The sequence below is a fragment of the Mytilus edulis genome, chromosome 5 (genome assembly GCF_963676685.1).
Source record: "Mytilus edulis chromosome 5, xbMytEdul2.2, whole genome shotgun sequence".
In the NCBI taxonomy this organism is placed as follows: Eukaryota; Metazoa; Mollusca; class Bivalvia; order Mytilida; family Mytilidae; genus Mytilus; species Mytilus edulis.
In genome coordinates this window covers 35,648,874-35,676,146 of record NC_092348.1, presented here as the reverse complement: position 1 = coordinate 35,676,146, position 27,273 = coordinate 35,648,874, and the positions used below count along the sequence as shown (strand labels likewise).

At 33.0% G+C, this 27,273-nt stretch overlaps 2 protein-coding genes across 3 annotated transcripts; one reads left to right on the top strand and one right to left on the bottom strand.

Annotated features, from left to right (window-relative positions):
* The first annotated feature begins 9,142 nt into the window (after positions 1 to 9,142).
* Positions 9,143 to 21,405, top strand: LOC139523535 (uncharacterized). Of its 2 annotated transcripts, XM_071317632.1 has the most exons (4): positions 9,143 to 9,273; positions 13,971 to 14,045; positions 17,758 to 17,901; positions 21,246 to 21,405. In XM_071317632.1, the coding sequence occupies exons 2-4, from the start codon at positions 13,985 to 13,987 to the stop codon at positions 21,362 to 21,364; spliced, it is 324 nt and encodes a 107-aa protein (XP_071173733.1). In that variant the 5' UTR covers positions 9,143 to 9,273; positions 13,971 to 13,984; the 3' UTR covers positions 21,365 to 21,405. The 2 variants fall into 2 exon arrangements, with proteins under 2 accessions (XP_071173733.1, XP_071173732.1); XM_071317631.1 differs by lacking the exon at positions 9,143 to 9,273 and having other exon boundaries at positions 13,859 to 14,045.
* A 1,259-nt stretch (positions 21,406 to 22,664) lies between these two features.
* LOC139523534 (uncharacterized) lies at positions 22,665 to 25,858 on the bottom strand. The gene is made up of 3 exons (XM_071317630.1): positions 25,797 to 25,858; positions 25,269 to 25,460; positions 22,665 to 22,792 (listed from the first exon to the last, which is right to left on the bottom strand). Exons 1-3 carry the CDS (start codon positions 25,828 to 25,830, stop codon positions 22,680 to 22,682), a joined length of 339 nt encoding a protein of 112 aa, XP_071173731.1. The 5' UTR covers positions 25,831 to 25,858; the 3' UTR covers positions 22,665 to 22,679.
* Between the last annotated feature and the right edge of the window lie 1,415 nt (positions 25,859 to 27,273).

Here is a 27,273-nt window from a genome sequence, read left to right as displayed (position 1 = left end):
GAAACCGAAAAATAATGGAAAATTCCAGTTTTTGGTTTTTATGAATTATTTGGAAATGCTTTAACTTAGAATCATTATATTTTGATACAATGTAGGTGCCGGGCATATACTGGTTTTGGATGATTTTGGCAATCATTGGAACTGCTATGTTGCCATGGATGCTACACCAAAAATTTCAAAAATATGGAAATGCTCCAAATTTTATAAAACTTCACAGTAATGATGAGCAACATTGGTAGAGGTGGAATTTGGTGTTGCAATTTCGAAAATGTCTGCCGTTACCATGGAAACAATGCAAAACAGGTCAAAATGGTCCAAAAACCTTTAAGTGGCATTTACTTTCTTAAAATGGTAGGTCAAATTGATTGAAACTTTGATGGTATGGTCCCTCCCATGTACCAATGTGATATATGCCATTCAATTTTGGGAACGGTCTCTGTTGCCATAGGAACCATCCGAAATGTCAAAAATTTCAAAAATTTCAAAATGCTCCAAAATTGATGAAACTTAATATGATTGTACACTGACAAGTCTGAATGAGACTTTTGAAGTTGGAATTTCCAAAATGGCCACTGTTGCCATGGAAACTGCAGAAATGTCAAATATTTTCAAAATGCTCCAAACTTAATGAAACTTAATATTATTGTTAACTGGCATGTATAGATGAGACTTTTGACTTTGGAATTTTCAAAATGGCTGCCGTTACCATGGAAACAGCAAAAATGTGAAATTTTCTAAAATGCTCTCGATGTACTGAAAATTTACAGAAAGATGTACTGCAATGCATATATATATGTGCATTCACTGTTAAACAATTTTGAAATGGCTCTTAGTGGCCATTGGGGGAAGGGTGACATCCGCTATTGCTTGCAATGGCAATTCTAGTTATTATGTCACCCGATCGACAATGTCGGGTGACATATTGCTATTCCTCTGTTTCTTTTTCACTATTATTATTATTATTATTATTATTATTCTTCCACCTAGTTTTGTCCGGCAGTTTTCTCAGAGCCAAAGGAACCAATCTGAATGATGGTGCACTATAACAAGGAACCCTGACTTTCCAGTTGCAGTGCAACTTTGGAACTAAAAAATGGCTGCCATTACCATGGAAACCGAAAAATAATGGAAAATTCCAGTTTTTGGTTTTGATGAATTATTTGGAAATGCTTTAACTTAGAATCATTATATTTTGATACAATGTAGGTGCCGGGCATATACTGGTTTTGGATGATTTTGGCAATCATTGGAACTGCTATGTTGCCATGGATACTACACCAAAAATTTCAAAAATATGGAAATGCTCCAAATTTTATAAAACTTCACAGTAATGATGAGCAACATTGGTAGATGTGGAATTCGGTGTTGCAATATCGAAAATGTCTGCCGTTACCATGGAAACAATGCAAAACAGGTCAAAATGGTCCAAAAACCTTTAAGTGGCATTTACTTTCTTAAAATGGTAGGTCAAATTGATTGAAACTTTGATGGTATGGTCCCTCCCATGTACCAATGTGGTATATGCCATTCAATTTTGGGAACGGTCTCTGTTGCCATAGGAACCATCCCAAATGTCAAAAATTTCAAAAAATTCAAAATGCTCCAAAATTGATGAAACTTAATATGATTGTACACTGACAAGTCTGAATAATCCTTTTGAAGTTGAAATTTCCAAAATGGCCACCGTTGCCATGGAAACTGCGGAAATGTCAAATATTTTCAAAATGCTCCAAACTTTATGAAACTTAATATTATTGTTAACTTGCATGTATAGATGAGACTTTTGACTTCAGAATTTTCAAAATGGCTGCCGTTGCCATGGAAACAGCAGAAATGTGAAATTTTCTTAAATTCTCTCAATGTTCTGAAAATTTACAGAAAGATGTACTGTAATGCATATATGTGCATTCACTGTTAAACAATTTTGAAATGGCTGCCGCTTAGCGGCCATTGGGGGAAGGGTGACATCCGCTATTGCTTGCAATGGCAATTCTAGTTATTATTATTATTATTATTTTTCTTCCACCTAATTTTGTCCGGCAGTTTTCTGAGAGCCAAAGGAACCAATCTGAATGATGGTGCACTATAACAAGGAACCCTGACTGTCCAGTTGCAGTGCAACTTTGGAACTAAAAAATGGCTGCCATCACCATGGAAACCGAAAAATAATGGAAAATTCCAGTTTTTGGTTTTGATGAATTATTTGGAAATGCTTTAACTTAGAATCATTATATTTTGATACAATGTAGGTGCCGGGCATATACTGGTTTCGGATGATTTTGGCAATCATTGGAACTACTATATTGCCATGGAAACTACACCAAAAATTTCAAAAATATGAAAATGCTCCAAATTTTTTGAAATTCTAGCATAACGATGAGCAACTTTGGTAGATGTGGAATTTGGCGTTGGAATTTCCAAAATGTCTGCCGTTTCCATGGAAACAATGCAAAAAGGTCAAAATGCTCCAGAAACATCAGGATTTTGTGAATAATTTTGTTATGCCTTAATTTAGAATCATCTAATTTTCATACAATATAGTTTTCAACTATATACAGGTTTTGAATGATTTTGACAATCATTGGAACTTCAATGTTACCATGGATACAGCAGCAAAAATTTCAAAAAATTCAAAATGCTTTAATCTTTATGAAACTTCACAATAATGTTGACTGTCATGTGTTGAAGCAGAATTTGGGGTTAGAATTTCCAAAATGGCTGCCGTTGCCATGGAAACATAAAAAATTTCAAAAATTTCAAAATGCTTCAAATGTTCTGAAAATTTGTAGAAAGATGAATTTCCATGCATATATGTAAAATCACTGTTTAAAATTGTTGAAATGGCTGCCACTTAGTGGCAATGGGGGGAAGGGTGACATCCGCTATTGCTTGCAATGGCAAATCTAGTTATTATTATTCTTCCACCTTTTTTTGTCCGACAGGTTTTTTGGAGTAAAATGGAACCAATCTTAATGATAATTCACTATAAGGAGGAACACAAAATTTCGGGTTGCAGTAGGGTCTAAGACCATAAAAAATGGCTGCCGTTTCCATGGAAACGGAACAATTGTGAAAAATTCCAGTTTTTGGTTTTGTGAATAATTTAGAGATGCTTAAACTCAGAATAATCATATTTTATCACAATGTAGGTGCCAGCCATATATTGGTTTTGGATGATATTGGCAATCATTGGAACCACTATGTTGCCATGGAAACTACCCCAAAAATTTCAAAAATTTCAAAATGCTCCAAATTTTTTGAAACTTCATAGTAACGATGAGCAACTTTGGTAGATGCGTAATTTGGCGTTGGAATTTCCAAAATGTCTGCCGTTACCATGGAAACAGAGCATAAGTGTCAAAATGCTCTAAAAACCTCAGGGTTTGGTAATTAATTTTGGTATGCTAGAACTTGAAATCATCAAATTTTTACACAATATAGTTGTCCACTATATACAGCTTTTGAATGATTTTGACAATCATTGGAACTCTTCTGTTACCATGGATACAGGACCAAATATTTCAAAAATTTCAAAATGCTCCTAAATTGATCAAACTTCATATGATTGTTGACTGGCAAGTCTGGATGATACTTTTGACTTTGGAATTTCCAAAATGGCCACTGTTGCCATGGAAACTGCAAAAAAGTCAAAAACTCTCTAAATGCTTTGAACTTAATGAAACTTGATATTATTGTTAACTGGCAAGTAAAGAAGAGACTTTTGTCTTCAAAATTTTCAAAATGGCTGCTGTTGCCATGGAAACAGCAGAATTGTGAAATTTTTTAGAATGCTCTCAATGTACTGAAAATCTACAGAAAGATGTATTGCCTTGCATATATGTGCATTCACTGTTAAACAATTTTGAAATGGCTGCATGCAAAAATGTGAATTTTTTTAAAAATGCTCTGAATGTACTGAAAATTTACAGAAAGATGTATTGCCATGAATATATGTGCATTCACTATTAAACCATTTTGAAATGGCTGCCGGTTAGTGGCAATAGGGGAAGGGTGACATCCGCTATTGCTTGCAATGGCAATTCTAGTTATTATTATTTTTCTTCCACCTAGTTTTGTCCGGCAGTTTTCTCAGAGCCAAAGGAACCAATCTGAATGATGGTGCACTGTAACAAGGAACCCTGACTTTCCAGTTGCAGTGCAACTTTGGAACTAAAAAATGGCTGCCATCACCATGGAAACCGAAAAATAATGGAAAATTTCAGTTTTTGGTTTTGATGAATTATTTGGAAATGTTTTAACTTAGAATCATTATATTTTGATACAATGTAGGTGCCGGGCATATACTGGTTTTTGGATGATTTTGGCAATCATTGGAACTGCTATGTTGCCATGGATACTACACCAAAAATTTCCAAAATATGGAAATGCTCTAATTTTTTTGAAACTTCATAGTAACGATGAGCAACATTGGTAGATGCGTAATTTGGCGTTGGAATTTCCAAAATGTCTGCCGTTACCATGGAAACAGTGCATAAGTGTCAAAATGCTCTAAAAACCTCAGGGTTTGGTGAATAATTTTGGTATGCTTGAACTTGAAATCATCAAATTTTTACACAATGTAGTTGTCCACTATATACAGGTTTTGAATGATTTTGACAATCATTGGAACTCTTCTGTAACCATGGATACAGGACCAAATATTTCAAAAATTTCAAAATGCTCCAAAATTGATCAAACTTAAAATGATTGTTGACTAGCAAGTCTGGATGAGACTTTTGACTTCGGAATTTCCAAAATGGCCACCGTTGCCATGGAAACTGCAAAAACGTCAAAATTTCTCAAAATGCTTTGAACTTAATGAAACTTGATATTATTGTTAACTGGCAAATACAGATCAGACTTTTGACTTCGAAATTTTCAAAATGGCTGCCGTTGCCATGGAAACAGCAAAAATGTTAATTTTTTTAAAATGCTCTGAATGTACTAAAAATTTACAGAAAGATGTATTGCCATGAATATATGTGCATTCACTGTTAAACCACTTTGAAATGGCTGCCGCTTAGTGGCAATAGGGGGAAGGGTGACATCCGCTATTGCTTGCAATGGCAATTCTAGTTATGTCACCCGATCGACAATGTCGGGTGACATATTGCTATTCCTCTGTTTCTTTTTCACTATTATTATTATTATTATTATTATTATTCTTCCACCTAGTTTTGTCCGGCAGTTTTCTCAGAGCCAAAGGAACCAATCTGAATGATGGTGCACTATAACAAGGAACCCTGACTTTCCAGTTGCAGTGCAACTTTGGAACTAAAAAATGGCTGCCATTACCATGGAAACCGAAAAATAATGGAAAATTCCAGTTTTTGGTTTTGATGAATTATTTGGAAATGCTTTAACTTAGAATCATTATATTTTGATACAATGTAGGTGCCGGGCATATACTGGTTTTGGATGATTTTGGCAATCATTGGAACTGCTATGTTGCCATGGATACTACACCAAAAATTTCAAAAATATGGAAATGCTCCAAATTTTATAAAACTTCACAGTAATGATGAGCAACATTGGTAGATGTGGAATTTGGTGTTGCAATATCGAAAATGTCTGCCGTTACCATGGAAACAATGCAAAACAGGTCAAAATGGTCCAAAAACCTTTAAGTGGCATTTACTTTCTTAAAATGGTAGGTCAAATTGATTGAAACTTTGATGGTATGGTCCCTCCCATGTACCAATGTGGTATATGCCATTCAATTTTGGGAACGGTCTCTGTTGCCATAGGAACCATCCCAAATGTCAAAAATTTCAAAAAATTCAAAATGCTCCAAAATTGATGAAACTTAATATGATTGTACACTGACAAGTCTGAATAATCCTTTTGAAGTTGAAATTTCCAAAATGGCCACCGTTGCCATGGAAACTGCGGAAATGTCAAATATTTTCAAAATGCTCCAAACTTTATGAAACTTAATATTATTGTTAACTTGCATGTATAGATGAGACTTTTGACTTCAGAATTTTCAAAATGGCTGCCGTTGCCATGGAAACAGCAGAAATGTGAAATTTTCTTAAATTCTCTCAATGTTCTGAAAATTTACAGAAAGATGTACTGTAATGCATATATGTGCATTCACTGTTAAACAATTTTGAAATGGCTGCCGCTTAGCGGCCATTGGGGGAAGGGTGACATCCGCTATTGCTTGCAATGGCAATTCTAGTTATTATTCTTATTCTTCTCTTTCTGACCCCTTAAACTGTCCTACCATTTTCTTTAAAGCATTAGGGGATGGAAACTTGATATTTATTCTGGGTACAGGTCTGCATCATGGGGGTTGCAGAACCCAATGTCCATGATACCAGGGTGTCATCTTGGCATAATTAGGGGGGCTCAAAGATGGGTGGGGTCATTTTTTTTTTGCATTTCATCAATTTTCTGCTGTAAATAGAGTAGATGGTATTATATTTTCTTTTATGAATATTTAGAGACACATGTCAGCTTCAACTTGGAACTAATTTTATTTCAGTAGGGGGTCTCCTTGGCATAATTTTAGGGGGGTGAATTTTTATGGAACATTCCAGAACATCAATGTCAAGTTAGTTCTAGAGACATTACATGGTACATGATTGTATATAATTATGGAGGGAACACATTACAGTGGGGGTTGGACTTTGGAATATTCAAAATGGCCGCCGTTACCATGGAAACAGCAAAAATATGAAAAACTTCAAAATGCTTCAAAATTATTGAAACTTATAGCAAATGTTGCCTAATGTATGTACACTAAACTTTTGAGTTTGGAATTTTCAAAATGGCCGCCGTTGCCATGGAAACAGCAAAAATGTCCAAAAATTTCAAAATGCTTCAAAATTGATGAAACTTAAAACAAATGTTGCCTACCATATGTGGACATTACTTTTGACTTCAAAATTTCAAAAATGGCCGCCGTAACCATGGAAACGGCAAAAATGTTAAAATATCAAAATCCATTCGATTTAATGAAACTTTACACATAGGTAATTTGGCATCATTGATACCGCAGAACAAACGATTTGGGGTCCGTTTTGGTGACTTTTGTGTTAGCATCCTAACACAGGATTACTTGTTATTATTTGTTTAGACAGCAACAAGTAAAACAATATATGAAATAGAAATAAAAAAAATCTTTGTTTTTCAATTCTGGCTGGTTTTTTTAATCAGTCGACATTTATCGGAAAATATAACGATGAATTGTTGTGTGTTGAACGTGCCGCGTCAAATATTTCATTCATATTCAGGACACATTTACTTTAAAATACAATATTCAAGATTTATAGAGCGATCATCACGAAGTATGGGAATTTTTGGAAAATGTGTGCATGTAGGATACGAGCATATAATTATTATAAATTCGCCTTGCGGCCATGCACATATTCGACGTCCTCATCCAGACCGTACCGTCAAACAGTGAAAATCGGACGTCCCTCTTTAGAAATGGTTTTATAACCAGATTGGAAAAGTCGGGCGTATTGCATTTCCGCTAATTTTTCAAAGTCCCAATGCTACGTTTTCGCAAATTTAAAGTATACGTTTCCGCAATTTGTAAATATTACTTTTCCGGAAATTTACCTGGTAAATTATAAATATTTGAAAATATATTGACTTGAAAAATGTTGCTATGTCCTTATACAGAGACAGGCGGAAACAGTTTCCAAAATTACCTAAATGTAGATTAGAAATTCACGAGACATTTTAAGACAAATAGATTTGAACACTAACAAAACTGAAACTTATTTTCACTTTTAATTAGTCAATGATTTTGATTCGGGAATCGTTATACTTTTATGTTTCACCAACTTGGTATGTCTATGTAATGAAATGACTGATATTTTCATCGATGGCACATTTAAATTCTGTCCGAAATTCTTCTACCAACTCAGTTTATTCGATACATGGATGTAGAATGGTAACTACATTCGTCTTGTATTTGTGTTACTTCCACTTAAATCCGAGGAATGTTACACGAAACTGTTGGATTGGCTGATTGACGTGTGCACTACCCAAGAATAACTCTCCAGCCCGAGGTAGTTCATAATGACTTTGAATGTGTAATGCATACTGCTGTTACGAAAACACGAATAGTGCTGAGTCTTTTCATGCCCACTTGAACGAACAGTTTTACGCTAGCCATCCAAACATTTTTGATTTTATCGAGGTGTTATTGAAACTGCAAACAAAATCTTGCATAAAGATGAGAACTCTTAACTGTAAAAGCACCCGTTTGGAAATGTGAAAAGGAGAAGATGGACTTCCTTCTTGAACAAAATACAAAACTTGTAATCGGTGAATGTACTACTGTGGACTTTGTACGGCGTGTTGGCTACAAATATTCTGCCAGAACTGACTTATGAACTCATATCAAGATATTTCTGATTAGTGCTGACTTTTGAACATACGTTTTTATAGATTTAAATGATGAATTTTACTTGCATCAGAGGCGGATTTATGGGGACAGGGGGACCGCCCCACCTTTTTTGGAAAAAATTTGGTTGCTTATATAGGGAATCACTGAAGCGTGACTGGATCGGGCCCCCTCTTAGGCAGTCAGTGGTCCCCCACTTATGAAAATTTCTAGATCCGCCACTGTGCATGTTATGATGACCTTTGACTTACTTAACATTTATTTTATATTATGGCTTTGCTTTCGATCAACAGGTATTCCTCAATTATTTGCGGAAAAGCAATAATTTATTTTTCCCGGAATAGTTACTTTTTTTCAGGAAAAGTAAGATATTTATTTGCGGAAACGTAAACTTTTTTTTCCGGAAAAGTAATGCCAATTTGCGCAAACGTAAAACGCCGGAAAAGTCCAAGGATATTCATATATACATGTACCAATGCCCCTGACAACCCTTTAGATTTAAATCATTAGAGAATGTTAAAACTGGCTTGTACCAGCACTGTTATCTAAAATTATTCTATCCAGTACATGCCTTTTTGCTTTATTGATTGATTGGTTGTCCCGTGTGCCTTTATCTAGACTACACCGACTAATTTGTGCTTTCTTGTGTCAAGACAAAGTAAAGTGCAAAGTACACGAATTGCATCAAATGTACTAAGATTAATCATTAAAATCTGTGTAAACAAATTTTAATTATTGAAATATATGCAACAATAAATATATCAAGTTTGATATATCAATGTGGTGTTGTAAATACATGTATATAAGGTATATAGTATATACTATTATATGAAAGTTGGGATTTTGTTTTGTGTTTTCTCTATTCAATTTTTCTTAAACTGTACAATTTGGAAGGCACGTTAACAAAGGTAACTTTTAGTATTATATTAGATATTGGTTTTTGATTGTAATATACAGGCACCAGCATAAGTACACATTTTATTAAAAAAAAAGAGGCGAAAGATACTAAAGAGAACATTTAAATATAATAGGTCGAAGAGGAGAGGGACGAAAGATACTAAAGAGAACATTTAAAAATTATAGGTCGAAGAGGAGAGGGACGAAAGATACTAAAGAGAACATTTAAATATAATAGGTCGAAGAGGAAAGGGACGAAAGATACTAAAGATAGATATAGAAGATAAGTACACATTTTATTAAAAAAAAGAGGCGAAAGATACTAAAGAGAACATTTAAATATAATAGGTCGAAGAGGAGAGGGACGAAAGATACTAAAGAGAACATTTAAAAATTATAGGTCGAAGAGGAGAGGGACGAAAGATACTAAAGAGAACATTTAAAAATTATAGGTCGAAGAGGAGAGGGACGAAAGATACTAAAGAGAACATTTAAATATAATAGGTCGAAGAGGAGAGGGACGAAAGATACTAAAGAGAACATTTAAATATAATAGGTCGAAGAGAAACTGACAATACCACGGCTAACATCGAAAGAAGACGAACAGACAAACAATCACATAAAGTACTACATATAAAACTTTTAAGAATACAAACCCGACATAGAACTGGGATGATCGCATATGTCCCAATAGAGTACACACATCATGCTTCATTAGTGGCATACGTACAAATTCGGTGATAGCTGTAATAGGGAAAAGAGGACAGTATTATGGTAATGACAATTGAACAAGTTGACACGTTGCATTATGGTCAGCCAATTCATGATGGCGTCTGTAAAATTGTTAAAGAGATGACTTCATCTTTCCAATTGGAACCCTTGTAACAGCTTCTGTGAAAGCAACAACCCTCCAGCAAGGGAATTAACCATGATAGGAAATTTAAGTTCTGGAATGTTTTATCAACTGGAACATATATAGTGGCGCTAGTTGAATGTTGCTGCAAACGTGTAAATCGTTCACAATTTGGAGACTGAAAAAGACACATTTCATCAAGATTACGACACATCTTACGGCAAGATTAATACACATCCTTACATCCTTTCTCAAACACACATACAATGATAAAACACACTACACTACAACATTGTTAAGTAACAACTTACTCATTATAGCAATAAAAAGACACACCCTACAGCATGATTAAGACAAAGTTAACAGCAAGGTTTAGAAACACGGAGTGAATGATGTTTTTTTCCCGGATTGACTAGTCATGTGCATCGTTTGCTACAAGCTTACTTTTCCTTCCTCGAGATAGATTGATTCCTGCATTTTGTGTTCCAAAATATTTATATTCATCCTGTCATAGAGAAGGTTATTTATTTCAACTTTTACCAGGCCTGGATATTCATTGAAAGACCCTCCTGTCCACTAGAGATTCAAATGATCATCGCCCCCTTAACGGTTTAACTAGCTATAAACTATACTAATTCAGGAATATGACAGTTGTTTTCCATTTGTTTGATGTGTTTAAACTTTTTGAATTTTCCTTGGAGTTCGGTATTTGTGTTATTTTATTTTGCACACCAATTATACATTTACCTATCTTAAAAGTAAACAGTAGTAAGACACGTCTTACAAATAGCAATAACACTGGCATGGTTAAATCACAGACAACTAACTGCTTTTTAAAGACGTTTTCTGAAGAAATATAAACCTTTAAACTTTCAATTATAAGACAATCAAAAACACAATAGTTATAAGAAAAAAAGTTTTAAAAATTCCACGTGGGCGTATGTAGTCATTACTAAATCCTCTATATCTTCAAACCCGTGCATTCAAACTATATACAGATTGCTTAACCGCGAATCGAATCAATTCTCAAAACACCCTATTAAAAAGCTATAACTAAATCATTACGTTAATATTCAAAATCTTTCCGCACAACGCACATAAACCCATGTTTATATAAATACATACAATTTATAACATACTGAATATGAATGTATAAATAAAACATCATGATTAGTGGTTGTCTTATGTCACATCTTAATAGTTTTATTTTGGTGATATTACAATGTTTTTGAGAGACTTTGACAGTTTCTTATGGATTAGGCCAATTTCGCGTTTTTGCTTTTTCGCATTGTTTGCTTTTGTATTTTCAACGGTGAAAATGCGAATTGTGAAAGCAGAAAAGCCCATACACAAAAGCGAAAACGCAAATATTTTTAAATTAACGAAAGAAAAACGCGAAAACGTAAAACTGGACGCATCCGTCTTCCATAGTTTCTGCTTATTTTGTTCTATCTTGTGTTGATGCTCCTATCTTTTGTTGGTGGCATTATGTTAACTTCTAGCGTTCTTTTGATTATTTCGCCAATGGGTAGCAGTTGCATTGACGAAAACAAGCATCCCCTTTCATAGTATTCCGCGCCAAGTCAAACTACTCTTTTTGTAATTTCAATTTATTGGGGTTACGGCAATATTCATCCGTTACATGTGTGTAGGAAAAGCTGTCTGATATTAAGCATATCTGCTAAAATGAAATGAAAGTGCATATATATGACCTTATAGAAATACAGATTAACATATTAGTTATTTTGCAACGAATTAATTTAGACTTGGCCAAAAACTTTTGTTTTTATTTAATCAAAATCTTGCGCAACAAGTGATATTTGATGGGTGTTAAATAAAAAACATATACAAACCCATTTTAGGAAACCATGAGAAAGTATAATTTTATCGATTGCTACTACTTCACTCATAGAGATAATCACCTAACATCATCAAGACCTTTAGAGGAAAAGAGATAGGATCAACCAGGGGGTGATCAAGGATTTTTGAAAGGGGATATTATTTCAAAAAACGTCGAGCGGAGCAAGGTGAACCAGTTTTTGAACGATTTTATGCTACACGAAAGATATATTATCCAATCCTACGCCTCCCTGAATGCGCAACTGCCTATTTCCTCTTACATTTATATCATACATGGACCAATTTCAAAAACCATTCAGATCTTTAATACTCAAATTCATAAAAATCATCGTAGCTACAAGTTTGCATTTTAAGATTTTAACAATAATAAAGCTAGTTTTACCTAAACAAATGTCCGAATCATTAACTTCTGGGAATAGCCCAACAAGGCAATTCAAACGTTTTGTCAAATTTTCAGTAGTTTATAACAACATAAAAAAAGTAAAGAGGAAGAACATGACTTATTTACTTGACTTAATCCTTTTCATTCCTCGTGGAACATAAGGCTGCCACAGTCGCTTTCCATCTTACTCTTTTTTCGGGCTATTACTTTTGCATCGCTCCAGGTATATCCTACAGCTCCTTGTGCCTTGATCATCTCCAGCTATGAAATGGTCTCCCCGGTCTCCGATGTCCTTGGGGGTTCCATTCTAATGCCTGTCTAGTGATGGTACCTACAGGTTTCTCCAAAGTGTACCCAATCCATTGCCATGTTCTTCTCTTTAGCTGTTTTATTGATGGTTCCTGGTTGGTTGTTTCCCATAAGCATTTGTTACTAGTTGTTTCTGGCCACCAAAATATTAAAATTTGGCGCAGGCATTTGTTGATAAAAAAACCTGGATTTGATGTTGTACCCCTGCTGTAAGATTCCAGGTTTCTGATCCATAAAAAAGGGCTAATTTTACATTGGTTTTGAAAATTCGAATTTTGGTGTTTTCTGTAAATGCTGTTGATTTCCAAACTGGCTTCAGCATATCAAAGGCTTGTCGAGCTTTACTTATTCTTGCCCAGATGTCTGCATCTGTCCCACAAGAAGAAAAGCATGCTTCACGAAAACTAAAATAAGTTCTAAATGAAATTATTTAATTTTATCTTTCCTATAAAAGTATATTTATTCAGTATGGTCGGAGACATTCATATTATCCAAAACCAGGTGTTACAATGTATTTACACATTCATAAGTATACTTACCATAATGCAGACTGGTGGATTCAGATGGGGGCGTAACAGGCGTGTGTCATTTGCAAAACATGGGTAGTCCTCAGTTCAATAAAGACTATCTCGATAGTTTTACCCCCCAAAAAAAAATCGCTAAAATTTTAGTTTGCTTATCTAAAATACTGGAGTCATAATGCAATAGCAACATTCATTTTTGAAGAATATTTCAATTCTAAGGAAATATATAAAATTTTCAAAAATTATATTTGATGAAAATTAATAATACTTTAGACTTTATATTCAAATTCCTGTGAAATTTTTCCTCTTTAATATTTTACGTTATAAATAAAACTTATACATTTGAAACTTACCCTTAGTAATATCTTTTAATAATTAATATTAAAGTAGAAATTATTAAAGAAACAAATAATCTTCATAATTAACCGAAGTCATTTCCTACAAGAAATTTAACGAAGTAGTAAAAATCAAGAAAAATTCAAAACTCAATTTTTTGTTTACTGGAAAGTTTTAGTTTATAGTTATAATGTTCTTGTTGATATAACCTGCCTTATATTATATCTACACGTCAACATAAACATAAAGGTATTAGCTATGGATTATATTTTTTTCTATCACATGTTGTGTTGAATGTGATTTTTATACACCTTTAAATCTTCAACATTTTCTTGTTTTCTACTTCATTTGTTAAACGCATCATTACTTAATGCACTTCTCTATTGTTATGGTAATACTATGATATATTAAATAGTCGTCACTAATCTGGATATTTCTATGCAGAGACAGACTTGAGAATGGCGGCTAAAGCAGTGTCTGGACTGGTTCTTTTGATTGCTGTAACGGTAGTCTGTCAAGGTATGTATTGATCCTCATAACTAACTTGGCAAAGGAGTAGGTCCGGTAAGGGCCGGTTTTGGCCTCAAATTTCAAGTTCTTCTGACGAAAGATTTTGGACACGTTTTAAACACTTAAGTGTCAATTTCGTTTGATTCAATTAGTTTATGTGAAAGATTTTAATTGATTTAGTCATTAAAAACGTCCCGATTCAAGCTCAAATATGAAAAATCTATCAAATATGCCAAAAAATGACACTTTTCAGATGGTTTTTGTCGAAAATGATCCGTGTTCATCCTCAACCTTTATATATGTTATGTATTATCATCAAATACAACTTACATTTCAATGTAAAGAATAAACACAAATGCGGCCATTTAAATTTTACACGGAAACCGTCTAAAATTAAAACTACAATGCTAAAATTGTGAAGATTTCAGTGATTTAGGATGACTTAATGATGCAAGTACCCATTATTGTATTGTCTAAAACAGCCCATTGTATGTAGCAGAAGCATTCTACTTTCCAATAAATAACTAAAAGTTTACATTTTAACAATTTAGTAAAACTGCTATATTTTAAGGCCAAAAGGGGGTCTTACTGGCCCTACTCCTTTAAAAAAAAATATTCGGTGATTAAATTGGTTAAAAAATTGTAAAATACCGAAATAAATTTGGCGTTTCATTTGAGCATTTCGAAATGGGGTAATTTTCCCTTAAGTTGATCACTCATTGGATCATTGTGACACTCAGAACGTTGTTAAAACTTACTAGATTGTAAATATTGCGTCATGTTTTGAGTCAATTAAATGTTTAGAATCTGCAGTCAAGCTGATTGTATGCACGCACGATCTGATTGTTCAAATTTACATTTCAAACTGATACCCTTGAAAACACTGAAGTAAGATAAGCATTGCTATACATAAATTCCACAAAAATGAATCATGCTACATTAGGGAACGACCATTTTGTTTTCTAGTGAGGATGGTGGTTGCAGAATGAAAATTAATCGGCGGAAGAAGAAAAAACATGCATAGCAACATATAAAAAAATAAAAGTTTTGTTCATTAGTTGGTATATGTATCGACAGTCGAAATTTGAACTCGTTTAGACATATGTTACAGTTTTACAAATTGTAAGAACACATTATTTTTAAATTATTGTAATGTCTCCTATATCTTGCATTTGTTTCTCCTGCTTACTTTTGTTTTTGTTTCTCCTGCTTTACTTTTGTTTACTAGAGACATAATTGCCACTGGAAGCTAAGCATACATCAATCAATTGTGTGTTTTTAAATTACATGTTGTGGATTTGTTTTCTTTTTTTTTGGGGGGGGGGGGGGCTCATTTTGACGTTTTGTAATTATTAACTCAAAAAGATTTGATCCATGTAAATATTGTTGGTTTGACATTCATCAACAGATTTCCTTCAAAGAACTTGAAGAACAAAATACACCTGTTACTAGATTTTCCATCTTAAAATTTCTCATTAAAAAAAAAATCGATGTTTCTTTGCTATATAAATATTTCCTATTTTATATTTGACAACGATTCGTACAATTTTCAAGGACACTGACCCTCTTGAACACGAAGAGAAGTTTTTGATAACTGCTCCAGGGGCAGATATGAAATTAAAACACTACTTTCTCGTTTGTCTTTATCCTTGCATTAAAGAGAGCCCAAATGACGTGACATATAATAAACTATATGCCACTATACGGAATTCAACAACGAACCGTATCGTCCGATAAGAAGGGCCGATATGACAAAAAGTGAAATAATTTAAACGAAAATCAAAACACTGACAACAACTGACTATATCTATAACCACTGAAATACAGGCTACTGTCTTGGGGAAAGCGCATTTATATGTGGTGGTCTAATTAAACATGTCTGTAACGGTCAGCTTGGGATAGTGGTGTAGCACCACACCATTAGAACGAATTGTAAATATCCGTTGGACATGGTTTGACTCATGAAAATGACATCAAGAGTTTTTTTGTAAAAATCTTAATTTGTGTTTTTCTCGAGTTGATAAAATGTAACATATTCTTTTTCGTTACGATGACATAATGTTATATGTTTTTGTTTACGTGAAAATCATTTTGTAAATGCAAATGCTAATCTAGGTGCATATAATTTTATACTTATATTATGTATTTAATACCGTTTGATCGTTTCATGGCAAATGAGATCCTGTTATTTACTTGAATTAAAAAAATATAATCCTGAAAAAGGAATGTGTCAAATTTGTCCTAACATCTTTTGTTATAGGAGCTTAAATTCAGCCGGCAATAATAAAGTCAGTACAGGATGTTTCAGTTTTATTGAACGAGTAAATGTAATAATATTACTTTTTAACGAAAATCCAAATCATAAAATAAGTATTACGAAGTACAACACAAGTTTCGCTTTTTTTTTTTAAATTAATGTGACATTGTCCCCTCATGGTAGCAAGCTATATCGAAAAGAAGAACGAAATCGAATTATCGTTGTAATGGGACTGTAACACAACCTGAAAGTGACTGAAGGCTTTAGCACCCACAAACATGTTTAAAACCCGCCACATTTGCTTTCCCAAGTCAAAATCCTGTAGTTCTGTGATTTTCGTAGGTTTATGTCTGTCATATTTGTTTTTCGTAAATTGTTGATAGAAGATTCGATCTTCTATCAGCTCACCTGACCCGGAGTTAGCTATTCTCATCATTTGCGATTTATTTTACAAATCTCTTTTCTTCTGAATCTACTGGACACATTTTGCTGAGCTTGGTCGGAATTATCGTTTGGGAATGTGTTTTAAAATTGTGTTCTGTGATCCCGCCTGGCAATCAACATGGCCAATATGGCAAATCATAGAACAAACATTGTAGAGAAATGTTTACATGTAGCATGAAGAGATCTTATTTCGGCTTGTTACATCTAAATTGACCAACAACTGACCTACAATTTTATAGGATTCATTGCCATTTAAAAACGATATTTCTAAGATTGTTGCTTATTAGCTTGAAAATTTTCAAATAGAACGAGAGGATACTTTAAATCGTACAAACAATTATCAAGAAGAGAGAAAGGATTTTTAAAGTAAAATCTTACTATGTATAAATCTTTGACAAGAAATACAAATAAGTTAGCACGGCTGAAATATACGGTCTATTCGTTATGTTCTTTTTGCCCTATAATGACGATTTTATTTAAATTTTTTAATTATATTTTGCTTTTTTCCGTTTTATCTGATAACAGCAAAAAGTAAAATCACAAAAAAACTGATCTCAGAGAAAAATCTAATCGGAAAGTCCATAATGTCAGTTAACGCTTTAAATGAGTTATTGTCCCTTAATGATGTATTTTCTTCAAGCTTTTAACGATCAGAAAATACTGTAAACAACAAACATGTTCAACTATGCAGTACCTACAGATAGGTGAGGATAGCCGAAATTGTTTGTTGACATCCTAGGCATGTATATATGAAGAAGTAATTACCCTTAAATGACAACTTGTAGACTAAAATTTTAGTATTTTGAAGAAAAAAACAAATATAGTAGTTAGAGAGAACGTATTTACAGATAAATGATTTGCAAGATGTGATGAAAATAGATTTTAAACCTGAATCCTATTTTAGTCTACGATGTTGGAGACCTTTGTTGCTAGTTTCTACTTCATTTGGTCTGTGATTGAGAGACCTCTCATTGGCCATCAAACAAAATCTTCTCATTGTAATTGTTTTTTTGTTTTTAGTAACAGAACAAACATGCAGGAATGACCAGTGTAAAAGTGTGAAAGGAGTCTGTTATGATAATGAAGAGGAGTGGATGGAGGGGTGCACAAAGAAAACATGTAAAGTAGGAGATCATGGTTGGCGAACAGAAATAGTCAAGATACGTACGTACATGTACATTAATTTTAATACCCATTAAAAAATTCGAGATATAGACCTTTGAATATTTGGTGGGAAATGATTTTGTCTAAATTTTTCGTACGCTTAACATGACTACGTCTTTTCTTACAAAAACAACGAAAAAAAGATAAAAATAAGAACTTAATACGATTTTCAAATATGGCTTTTAAACTGCACGAATAAAATTATGAAATGTAATGAAGGGGTTAGAGAGCGTTTATTGTAATTGTATTACATGGATAAAATCAGATGATTTCAATATCTGACTAAAAGTTAAAAACAAGATGAGCGAACATCCTTTGGTTTATTTGATTTAAAACTAATTTACTTTAGCATTTAAATTAAAATTTTAGATCTTAGTTATAGAAAATGATAGTGCTTGTTTTTTATGACCAAATAAACTCGCACATGGTGGTCATTCGTTACCGTGTTCGTCTCTGTTCTCTGAGTTTTTAGATGCAATTCCATATACGAGCCCATCAAAGACTTATGTTGTTATTCGCTGCTTCATGGATAAGGACGCAACATTAAGGAGTATATAAGTAAAAAATCATATTCGGATTCATGTCAAACTTAATATGTGAGTTTACATGTCATCCTACATACGGTTTCAAATTTTCGTCTCGTACAAATTATGATATTGTAATTGATAAACCATTAAACTTTTCCCGCCATTAGTATGCATATAATCTTTGTGATTAAACATCAAACAGTTATAATTCAAACTTTCAATAATCATGCTCAAGTTGAATCAGATTTACATAACTACTAGTATGAAACTGTGAAACACTATAACACAGTCATGCTATAACTAGACCAATTACAGAATAGGATAACAAGAAAGGAAAATTGTGGCATACATGGTTTTAAAATTATATCCATAACTTGATTAGAAAAGTTCAACAAATGTTCATTATTCGTCGGTTAGAAACTTTGGGGTGAATTACACCCTGAAGAAATGGAAAATTGATAAATACAAATTAGGGGGGGCAAGGGGGGTCCCAATAACAGCAAAACAGCAAATTGATTTGCCTCATAACAGATAACAAGGAATTAAAATGGACAAAAACAGATAACAGTAAATGACATATTAAAATAATTCGATCTTTGACAAATCAGTATTTCTTATTACGGATATAATCCTTTGTAATGCATTCCATTTTCTATGACTATGTTTGTAGTATTAATTTATGTATCAAGAATGAGTTTATATTACTACTCAATATATTATAATATTTTTTATACTTTCGTTTACGAAACGTATTATGGTATACTGTTGTCCGTCTGTTGTCAACATTTCGGACATTAACTCAAAAACTCAGTGGCGGATCCACGGGGGGGGGGGGGGGTGTTGGAACCCCTTTTTTTTGGCCGATCAATGCATTTGAATGGGACCTTTAGTTGGAACCCCCCTTTTTAAAATGGCTGGATCCTCCACTGAATACTCTTTAACCAATTTGCATTAAACTTTGAGAAATTGTTTTTATCTATTGACGTGAGCTCCCTTTTTGTTTTTTGTTTTTATAAATTTTAGATTTTAAGTTTCTGGGTAATTGGATTTTATTCAATAAAATTGGTGTTTTTTCAGTTTTCTGATAATATCTCAAAAATGCTTTCACAAAGCAAGGAATTTTGGTGAATTGTTTATATCTATTAACATGAGGTCACTTTCAATTTTTATAAATTTTAGATTTTACGTTTCCGAGTTAACGGGTTTTATTAATTAAAAAGGGGGGATTTTCCAGTTTTCAGACATTAACACAAAAATGTTTTCTGCAGTTCTCATGAAACTTTGCTGAAATGTTTCTATCTATTGTTGTAAACTCCCTTTCGATTTTTATTAATTTTAGATTTTATGTTATTGAGTTAAGGGATTTTTTTATTCATTAGAAAAGGGAGGTATTTTCTAGTTTTCAAAAATAACTCAAAAATGCTTTCAGCAGCTCTCATGAAACGTTGGTGTATTGTTTATATATATTGACTGAAGCTCCCTTTGTTGCTAATAAAAAAAAATGACCTAAAAAAGTTTGAATATTCTGACTTTTTCTAAATGACCATTTAATGAGGTGTGTGAATTTTCTTAATAAGACTATGAGGCAAAGTGGTATATAGGGTAGCAAAATCAAAAGCACCAATTATAAGCATGCAATTTATCAAGTACTTAGAACGAATTTTGACACTCCAAAAGCAATTTATTCCACTATTTTCAAAGGCCTTATTTGAACAATTTTTTATCAGCTGAGGTTTTTGATTGTACCAAGTGTACTAGTAAGTAGGATACATAGTTTAGTAGGGAAACAATGGCTTGAAACGTAAGAAATCTTTGTTTGTAATGAGTTATGTGCAGCTTCGGACCCAAGTACATGGTTGGAACTTTTATTGTACAATGCATTTGGTTCTGCTTTGAAAAGAATCACAGAGCTGAGTCTATGCACCATATTATAAAAAAAAGGTTAACTGGTTGTTAGGACCTAGTCCTTAATTGAGATCCTTGTCAGATATTCCTGGCCATATGTTTTCCTTTTTGTCATATTAAGAATTGTTTTTAATTTAATATGTTCGTACGGGAAACAAGGAACATTATTCTCATCCAAAAAATTAAGATAATTCTAAATACACATTCATAAAAAAATGGAATTTATTACAAAGGATAATCACAAGATATACTTGAATTGTCCTGGACCTCACTTCTGTGATGGGTATATGTTAATGGAATCCTTCTCTGAATACGGGACAAATGTCCAATGATCTTCAATTTATACCGAATATGGACTGTCAAAAAATAATGCTAACATTCCAATTTTCAATAACAGTTAACAGCAAATACATTATCACAATAACAGATAACAAAAAAACTAATAGCCCAATAATAGCTAACAAAGAATAAGACAATAACAGCTAACAGCAAATATCTTTTCAAAATAACAGATAACAAAGTATTAAATTGCCCCATAACAGCATAACAGTTAAACCCCTTGCCCCCCCCCCCCCCCCCCACAAATGTAAATAGACAAAAAAAAATGAAAAAAAAAATACAAGGCATGCTAAACACCTGAAGTATAAACAAACACGCGCGTAAGCCGTTTATGTACTGTATAGTCACATTTGATTTCAAAGTGGTTTGGTAGGGGTCCATAATATTTGCGATGAAGGCTGAGTAGACATCAAGCAATTAAAGTTCTCATACATTAGCCTATCATAATCAATGATATTCCTTTTAATTGATATCGAAGACTATCATATTACCTCGAGAATATCTTAATTGTATATATAGAACATTCCAATCACGTATGTGACTCTGTTTGTAATGAGCGTCATCTTTTTTCAGAATGCAAAGACAAAGATGGTACCTGTATTGATGATAAACAACCAATGCCTGCATACGGTAATTGTGTCTGTCATGTTAAGACGAACGGTTGGAGTATGACCTGTACCCGCGCTGGTTAAACGATCGTACTTTTAAAAATAAAGCATCCTGGTAACTTTCATAGGAACAGTCTTGTTTTTTGTATAATTAACATTATTTCTATATCTTGCAGTTTTTTTTTTTTTTTTTTTGTGCATTTTGCACCATTTGTCTCTATTCGTTACTGTGTTGGTCAATTCTTCTGTATGTTTTGCCATTATTCTCTATCGTGTTAACCCTATTCAGATCATCTTATTATTTGATTTGATTTGATTTTCTGTGTTTTAACCCAACTTTTAAGCACCGCTTTTGGGCTCTTTCGCGGCGGCCAGTTTTTATTGGTAGAGGAAGCAGGAGTGCCCCTCTTATCATTATATCGTTTCAAAAGACAATTTGTGTCACCAAATATCAGGCAATATTTTTGTAAGAAATTGAATTGCACGGTTTAAAAGTAAAACAAGAAAAAAATTAAATAAAGTGATGTGTATGATTGTTTACCTGAATAGTTATTCTTCTACTAAAAGGGAAAACAACTAAGGTTTTTAAAATTTCTAGTCACATAGGATAGTCGTGATGCTTATAGAAATTAAAGTCATGTCGCTTGAAAAAAATTCCACAACAATAATACATATTATTAATTTTAGGGGGTTGACATAGGCTACGAAATAACTCGAAAAATGCTTGAACTTGTTTTCAAATATAGTTTCAAAGTACAATGTTGACTGTTTTATATTTGCCATCGCACGAATTCTTAAACAACATTCTGGTACAAAGTTGTCCCTCTTTACCAAGTTATATCCCCTTAACGAAACATGCAACACTACAGAAACCTACGGGTGGAGTTTTATCATGTACAATAACGTTAATAAATTGACATATAATCATGGTTGTCTCTAATAAATTATGTTGTTTTAAATTCAGAAATTTATAATAACTATATGTATAAATATAATTACTCTGAATATCAGCTCAACAATTTTAAATCTGCATGTTTACGCGCTATTGGGAGAGCGAGGTGCCTCCTTCTGCACTGTGTCAAGCGCTCTAGACCACTCGGGAACCTTGACTGAACTTAAAATTCACTTTTCGATGGCCTAGTGTTATCTATCCTCGTCAGTAGAATCTAGAGTTGCAACACAGTACATGATATATTAGGCATGAAGATGGAATTGATTGCAGATTAGCTAAGTAATCTGTCCCTAAGGATCGTAAGATGCAGTATCAGAAAAATACTTGATTAAATATGTAAAGTTGTCACTTGGTTACAAGTTCTTATGTATATACTATTAGGATGAGATAACAAGAATGATTACTACAATAAAAGTTCATATAATAGCAATAAGCTGTTCAAATTATTTATTTCCCAATACATGTCCATTTGAATGATGTTCCCATCACCTGACATGTGCAACGTCCACTATAGTCAGTGCCACCGCTGTCCACACATCTACCGTACGAATCTCGACACTCTGTCAAAAAATAGATTAGCATTACGTACGTAAATGAATGATCACTAAAACGTCCATCTGTAAATGGGGTAAACTACCATGCAAACATGTGCTAAATATTATTTTTTTAGTTGATTTTTCCATTTTATGGATGGAAAAAGTTTATCATTCAATATGCTTAACATTTGCAATAACAGTCTTCAGACGTTATTAGCAATACTGAACAAACAAACGGTAGACTTTATTGAAAAAAATCAATCAATACCATTTTCTTATTACCTTCTTCTGACACAGAAATTTACAATTAATTCACCAGTTTACCTATTCTGTGGTAGGACATTCGGTTAAGTAAAAGCAACATAAAGAAATAAAATCCAGCTTTCAATCGATTCAGTGTTTTTTAAGATAAATTACTAAGTAACTAATTTATGTTTTCTATACACGACAATATCATCAGAAAATAGTAAACTTTCCGACCAAATTGCACTGATTATATATTTGAGTTTTCTTCTTTTGATCGCTCTTATTAGAGTACAAGGATGTCCAACCGCAGAGTAGGTAACCTGTCGGAATTATACACCCGTAGTCAAAAGTCGGTATTGTAAAAATTCTCAAATGAAAACACAAGTGTAAGTAGTTGCCTATTATTAAGCTGTTTATGTTGGAAAATATACAAGAAACGAAAGATAAATTACCGTGATATCAAATCAGTTTCAGAGGAAAAAATAGCACCCTTTCTTTTAAAGTAAGGCTAAAATATATCTATTGAAGATGAAAATATGAAAAAATGAAAAATGGAGAAAGTGTATTTATTGTCTGTTTATTTTTTAATTCTCCAATGAATTCCTTGATGAAGTGATCCGTCAATCTGAAGAATATACGATGGATTTGCACAAACATGCAAAATTGTACAACCGCAACGCAGCCTATGTATTTAAAAAAAATACATTTTATGAATTCTAATTCGTACGCTCTTGCAGCCTGAGGCATGTTTACTTGATAGGAGATTAGAATAAACTCATCATAGATACCAGGATAAAAAAATATATATTTACGCCAGACGCGCGTTACGTCTTTAAAAGACTCATCAGTGACGCTTGAATCAAAAAATGTTTGAAAGGCCTAATAAAGTACAAAGTTGAAGAGCATGGAGGACCAAAATTCATAAAAGTTTTGCAAAATACAGCTAATGTAATCTATTCCTGAGGTAGAAAAGCCTTAGTTTTTCAAAAAAATCAAAGTTTTGTTAACAGTTAATTTATAATTATGAACATATCAATTATAACTCAAGTCAACACATGGGTGCTGACTACTGGGCTGGTGTTAGCCTCGGGGAAACAAATCTCCACAAGCAGTGGCATCGACCCAGTGGTTGCAAATTAACTCAAAAGGAACACATAAAGAAGAAAAAAACACAAACAAAACAAAACAAATATAACTGTACATCACATCTTATTTGAGTAACGACTCATAAACTGTGTTACCACAATCATAAATGAACATCAGGCAAATTGGAGTAGTTTAGAAAATGCCATTGTGTCAGAACTAACAAATTTGAAAGACATAGAATGAAATTCAAAACAGTGTGGCTGTGGCCATTGATTGACACATTAAATTCATCCATTGACTGGGACAATTTACGTGAACGTTTGTCTGTAACGACCGCTGTTCACGACGTACCTACGATAGACATTTAAACTGTGGGGTCACCAAAGGTTTCTTAACGCCTTTAATTATAAAATAGTTCGAAAAATTAATCAGGAATAACCTTTATGTTTTGATTTATATAATTGATATAAATCAAAACATCGTGTTATTTCTGATTAATTTTTCGAATTACTTTATTAAGGTGTTGAGAACCTTTTGTGACCCCATAGTTTAAGTGTTTTAAAAAGTACATTGTGAGCAGTGGTCGTTACATACAAACGTTCACCTAAATTGTCCCAGTCAATGGATGATTTTAATGTGTCAATCAATGGCCACAGCCACACTGTTTTGAATTTCATTCTAACTTAAGCAGCATCACACAGACGCAATATGTTTTTCTTAACAAGGTATAAACTTAGTAGTTTTTAGATATAACGAGAACACGATAGGTTCAATATTCATCGAATGTATTTCACGATATGGTAATTTTTACAAAATTCGTATATTATGAAAGTTTCAAGTATGTTTTTTGAAGTTATTAACGGATTATAAAAGAATTCCGAACAAATGTCAAACTTTAAAATTGCATTTTTTGTAGAGTTCAGGATATAAATAAAATTCCGTAATGATCGCCAAAATGAATAAAAGGACATTCTCTAGTATTTTTTAAATAACTGTGAAATCTTTATTATTATTATTGACCTCTTTGATTTTCAAATTCCTGCAAGTTTACAGCTTTAGAATCCTGACCCTGCCGTGGGGGGGGGGGGGGGGGGGGGGGGGGGGGGGGGTTGTCCGTCCTCTCAGAGTTAATCTTAAATAATACAGGCTAAAACAGTTAATAACGTACGAGTTTTGACTGGGACTGATTGTCGAATTGAAAGACGACCAAGAGTTCGAACATTACATTGTAATGTCCAACACCCTTGTTTCCACTGTTGATCGGCTGAATGGCACACTCCGTTTATACTGCATCCGGAACAACTGTTTCCACTAGGAACATTCACAGAGGATGTTTTATAATAGCTCCATGAAGCTTTATCTAAAATAAATAATCATATAAGGTTTCACTCTTTATTCAGTTTTAAAATCACATATATACTTCTGTTAGTTGTAATTCAACATTATTCATTAGATTTCATTTTTTGTGGTTTTTGAGGATACAGGTAAACCACGAATTTAAATGATCACCGAATTCCAAATTTTCTATCCGGTCGTATACAAAGATTGGCAAACCTACAAGTACTTACAATATCCGCTTGCCTCTACAGATACATTGACCATTGTCAGTAGAAAGAGGATAACACACACGCTCATCTATAACGGAATAAGTACTTACAATAACCGCCTGCTCATCTATAGCAGAATAAGTACTTACAATAACCGCCTGCCTCTACAGATACATTGACCATTGTCAGTAGAAAGAGGATAACACACACGCTCATCTATAACAGAATAAGTACTTACAATAACCGCCTGCTCATCTATAACAGAATAAGTACTTACAATAACCGCCTGCCTCTACAGATACATTGACCATTGTCAGTAGAAAGAGGATAACAAACACGCTCATCTATAACAGAATAAAGCTTAAGGGATTAAAATATAGTAAGATAGTGCATATTTCCGAGAAATCTTATAGAGATAAACATATCTCAAATAAAGGGTTAAAAGAACATGTGTTATTGCTAACATGCAAATTATGCATTATATATGTTATCCAAAACTATATAGTTAAAAGAACATTCCGATGAAGTAAGCAATCAAAGAAATGATAACTGAAAGATTCATTAAAAGACATCTAAACCCTTGTGCAACCAACGTTAAAAAAATTACACACTCGTAAGCTGTAATAATAAGGTGAAAAAAATATATTAAATTAGATTAGCTGTAACTTATACTAGAATCTTGCATGCACATTTTAACATTAAATTGCAAACATTTCGAAAACAATTGGTCAAATGTTTCCCATACATACCTTTTATTTGTTGAATACTATTCTTTTACCAAAAATAATAGGCAGAAAAAAACCAAACAATGATAGAACATGATAGGTCGAAATGTTAAGGAAAACTAAAAATATCATGTTAAAATACCAAAAACGACGAAAACAAATTACAGGCAGAAAAATACAAACGAATGATAAAACATGATAGGTCGAAATGTTAAGGAAAACTAAAAATATCATGTTAAAATACCAAAAACGACGAAAACAAATTATAGTCTACAAAACAATACATAGAATCTAAATATTGAGCAACATAAACACCTACAAAACTGGGAGCGAGAAGGGTAGACAGATACTATTTTTGTAATATATATTTTATTATTTTCATATCATTTTCAAATCTCATCTACAAATAAAGATGTACACACAAATTATTCTGCTATAAATCTTAAACATATGGTTTACCATACTTGTTATAAATTATAAAATACATTGTACAAAGTCAAATAACAGAATACAGAATACATCTGCATCGAGCTCTATTTTTTAATAATATTATTAATGTTTGACCATTTTTCTTTTATTCTTTTTGCTTTATTGGTAGAGCACAAACTCATAGAGACCATGTCAACCCTATAATAATAGTTAAGCCATTCAATTGCTTCAGCAACAGATGGGACTGTAAATCTAACTCTACATAAGTAAACATATCTCTTCAATATCAGAATACATGTATTTAGAATATCTTTAAATATGTGATAATTAACACCCAAGATTATACTTGATAAGGTTGGGAGAAAGCTTACATTACATACATCTTCTAACTTTTGAAAAAAATTAAGCCAGAATGTTCGAACGTATCTACATTCAAAAAAGAGGTGTATGTATGTTTCTTTAGTTTCTGTAC

Bases quoted from the DNA above. Each gene is read 5' to 3' on its own strand.
- LOC139523534 (XM_071317630.1), bottom strand. From the start codon at position 25,830: ATGGTCAATGTATCTGTAGAGGCAGGCGGTTATT. The intron at 25,461-25,796 runs GTAAGTACTTAT...TATTTATTTTAG, and splicing joins TGTAGAGGCAGGCGGTTATT to ATAAAGCTTCATGGAGCTAT. The intron at 22,793-25,268 runs GTACGTTATTAA...ATTTTTTGACAG, and splicing joins ATCAGTCCCAGTCAAAACTC to AGTGTCGAGATTCGTACGGT.
- LOC139523535 (XM_071317632.1), top strand. From the start codon at position 13,985: ATGGCGGCTAAAGCAGTGTCTGGACTGGTTCTTTTGATTGCTGTAACG. The intron at 14,046-17,757 runs GTATGTATTGAT...TTTTGTTTTTAG, and splicing joins TGTAACGGTAGTCTGTCAAG to TAACAGAACAAACATGCAGG. The intron at 17,902-21,245 runs GTACGTACATGT...ATCTTTTTTCAG, and splicing joins AACAGAAATAGTCAAGATAC to AATGCAAAGACAAAGATGGT.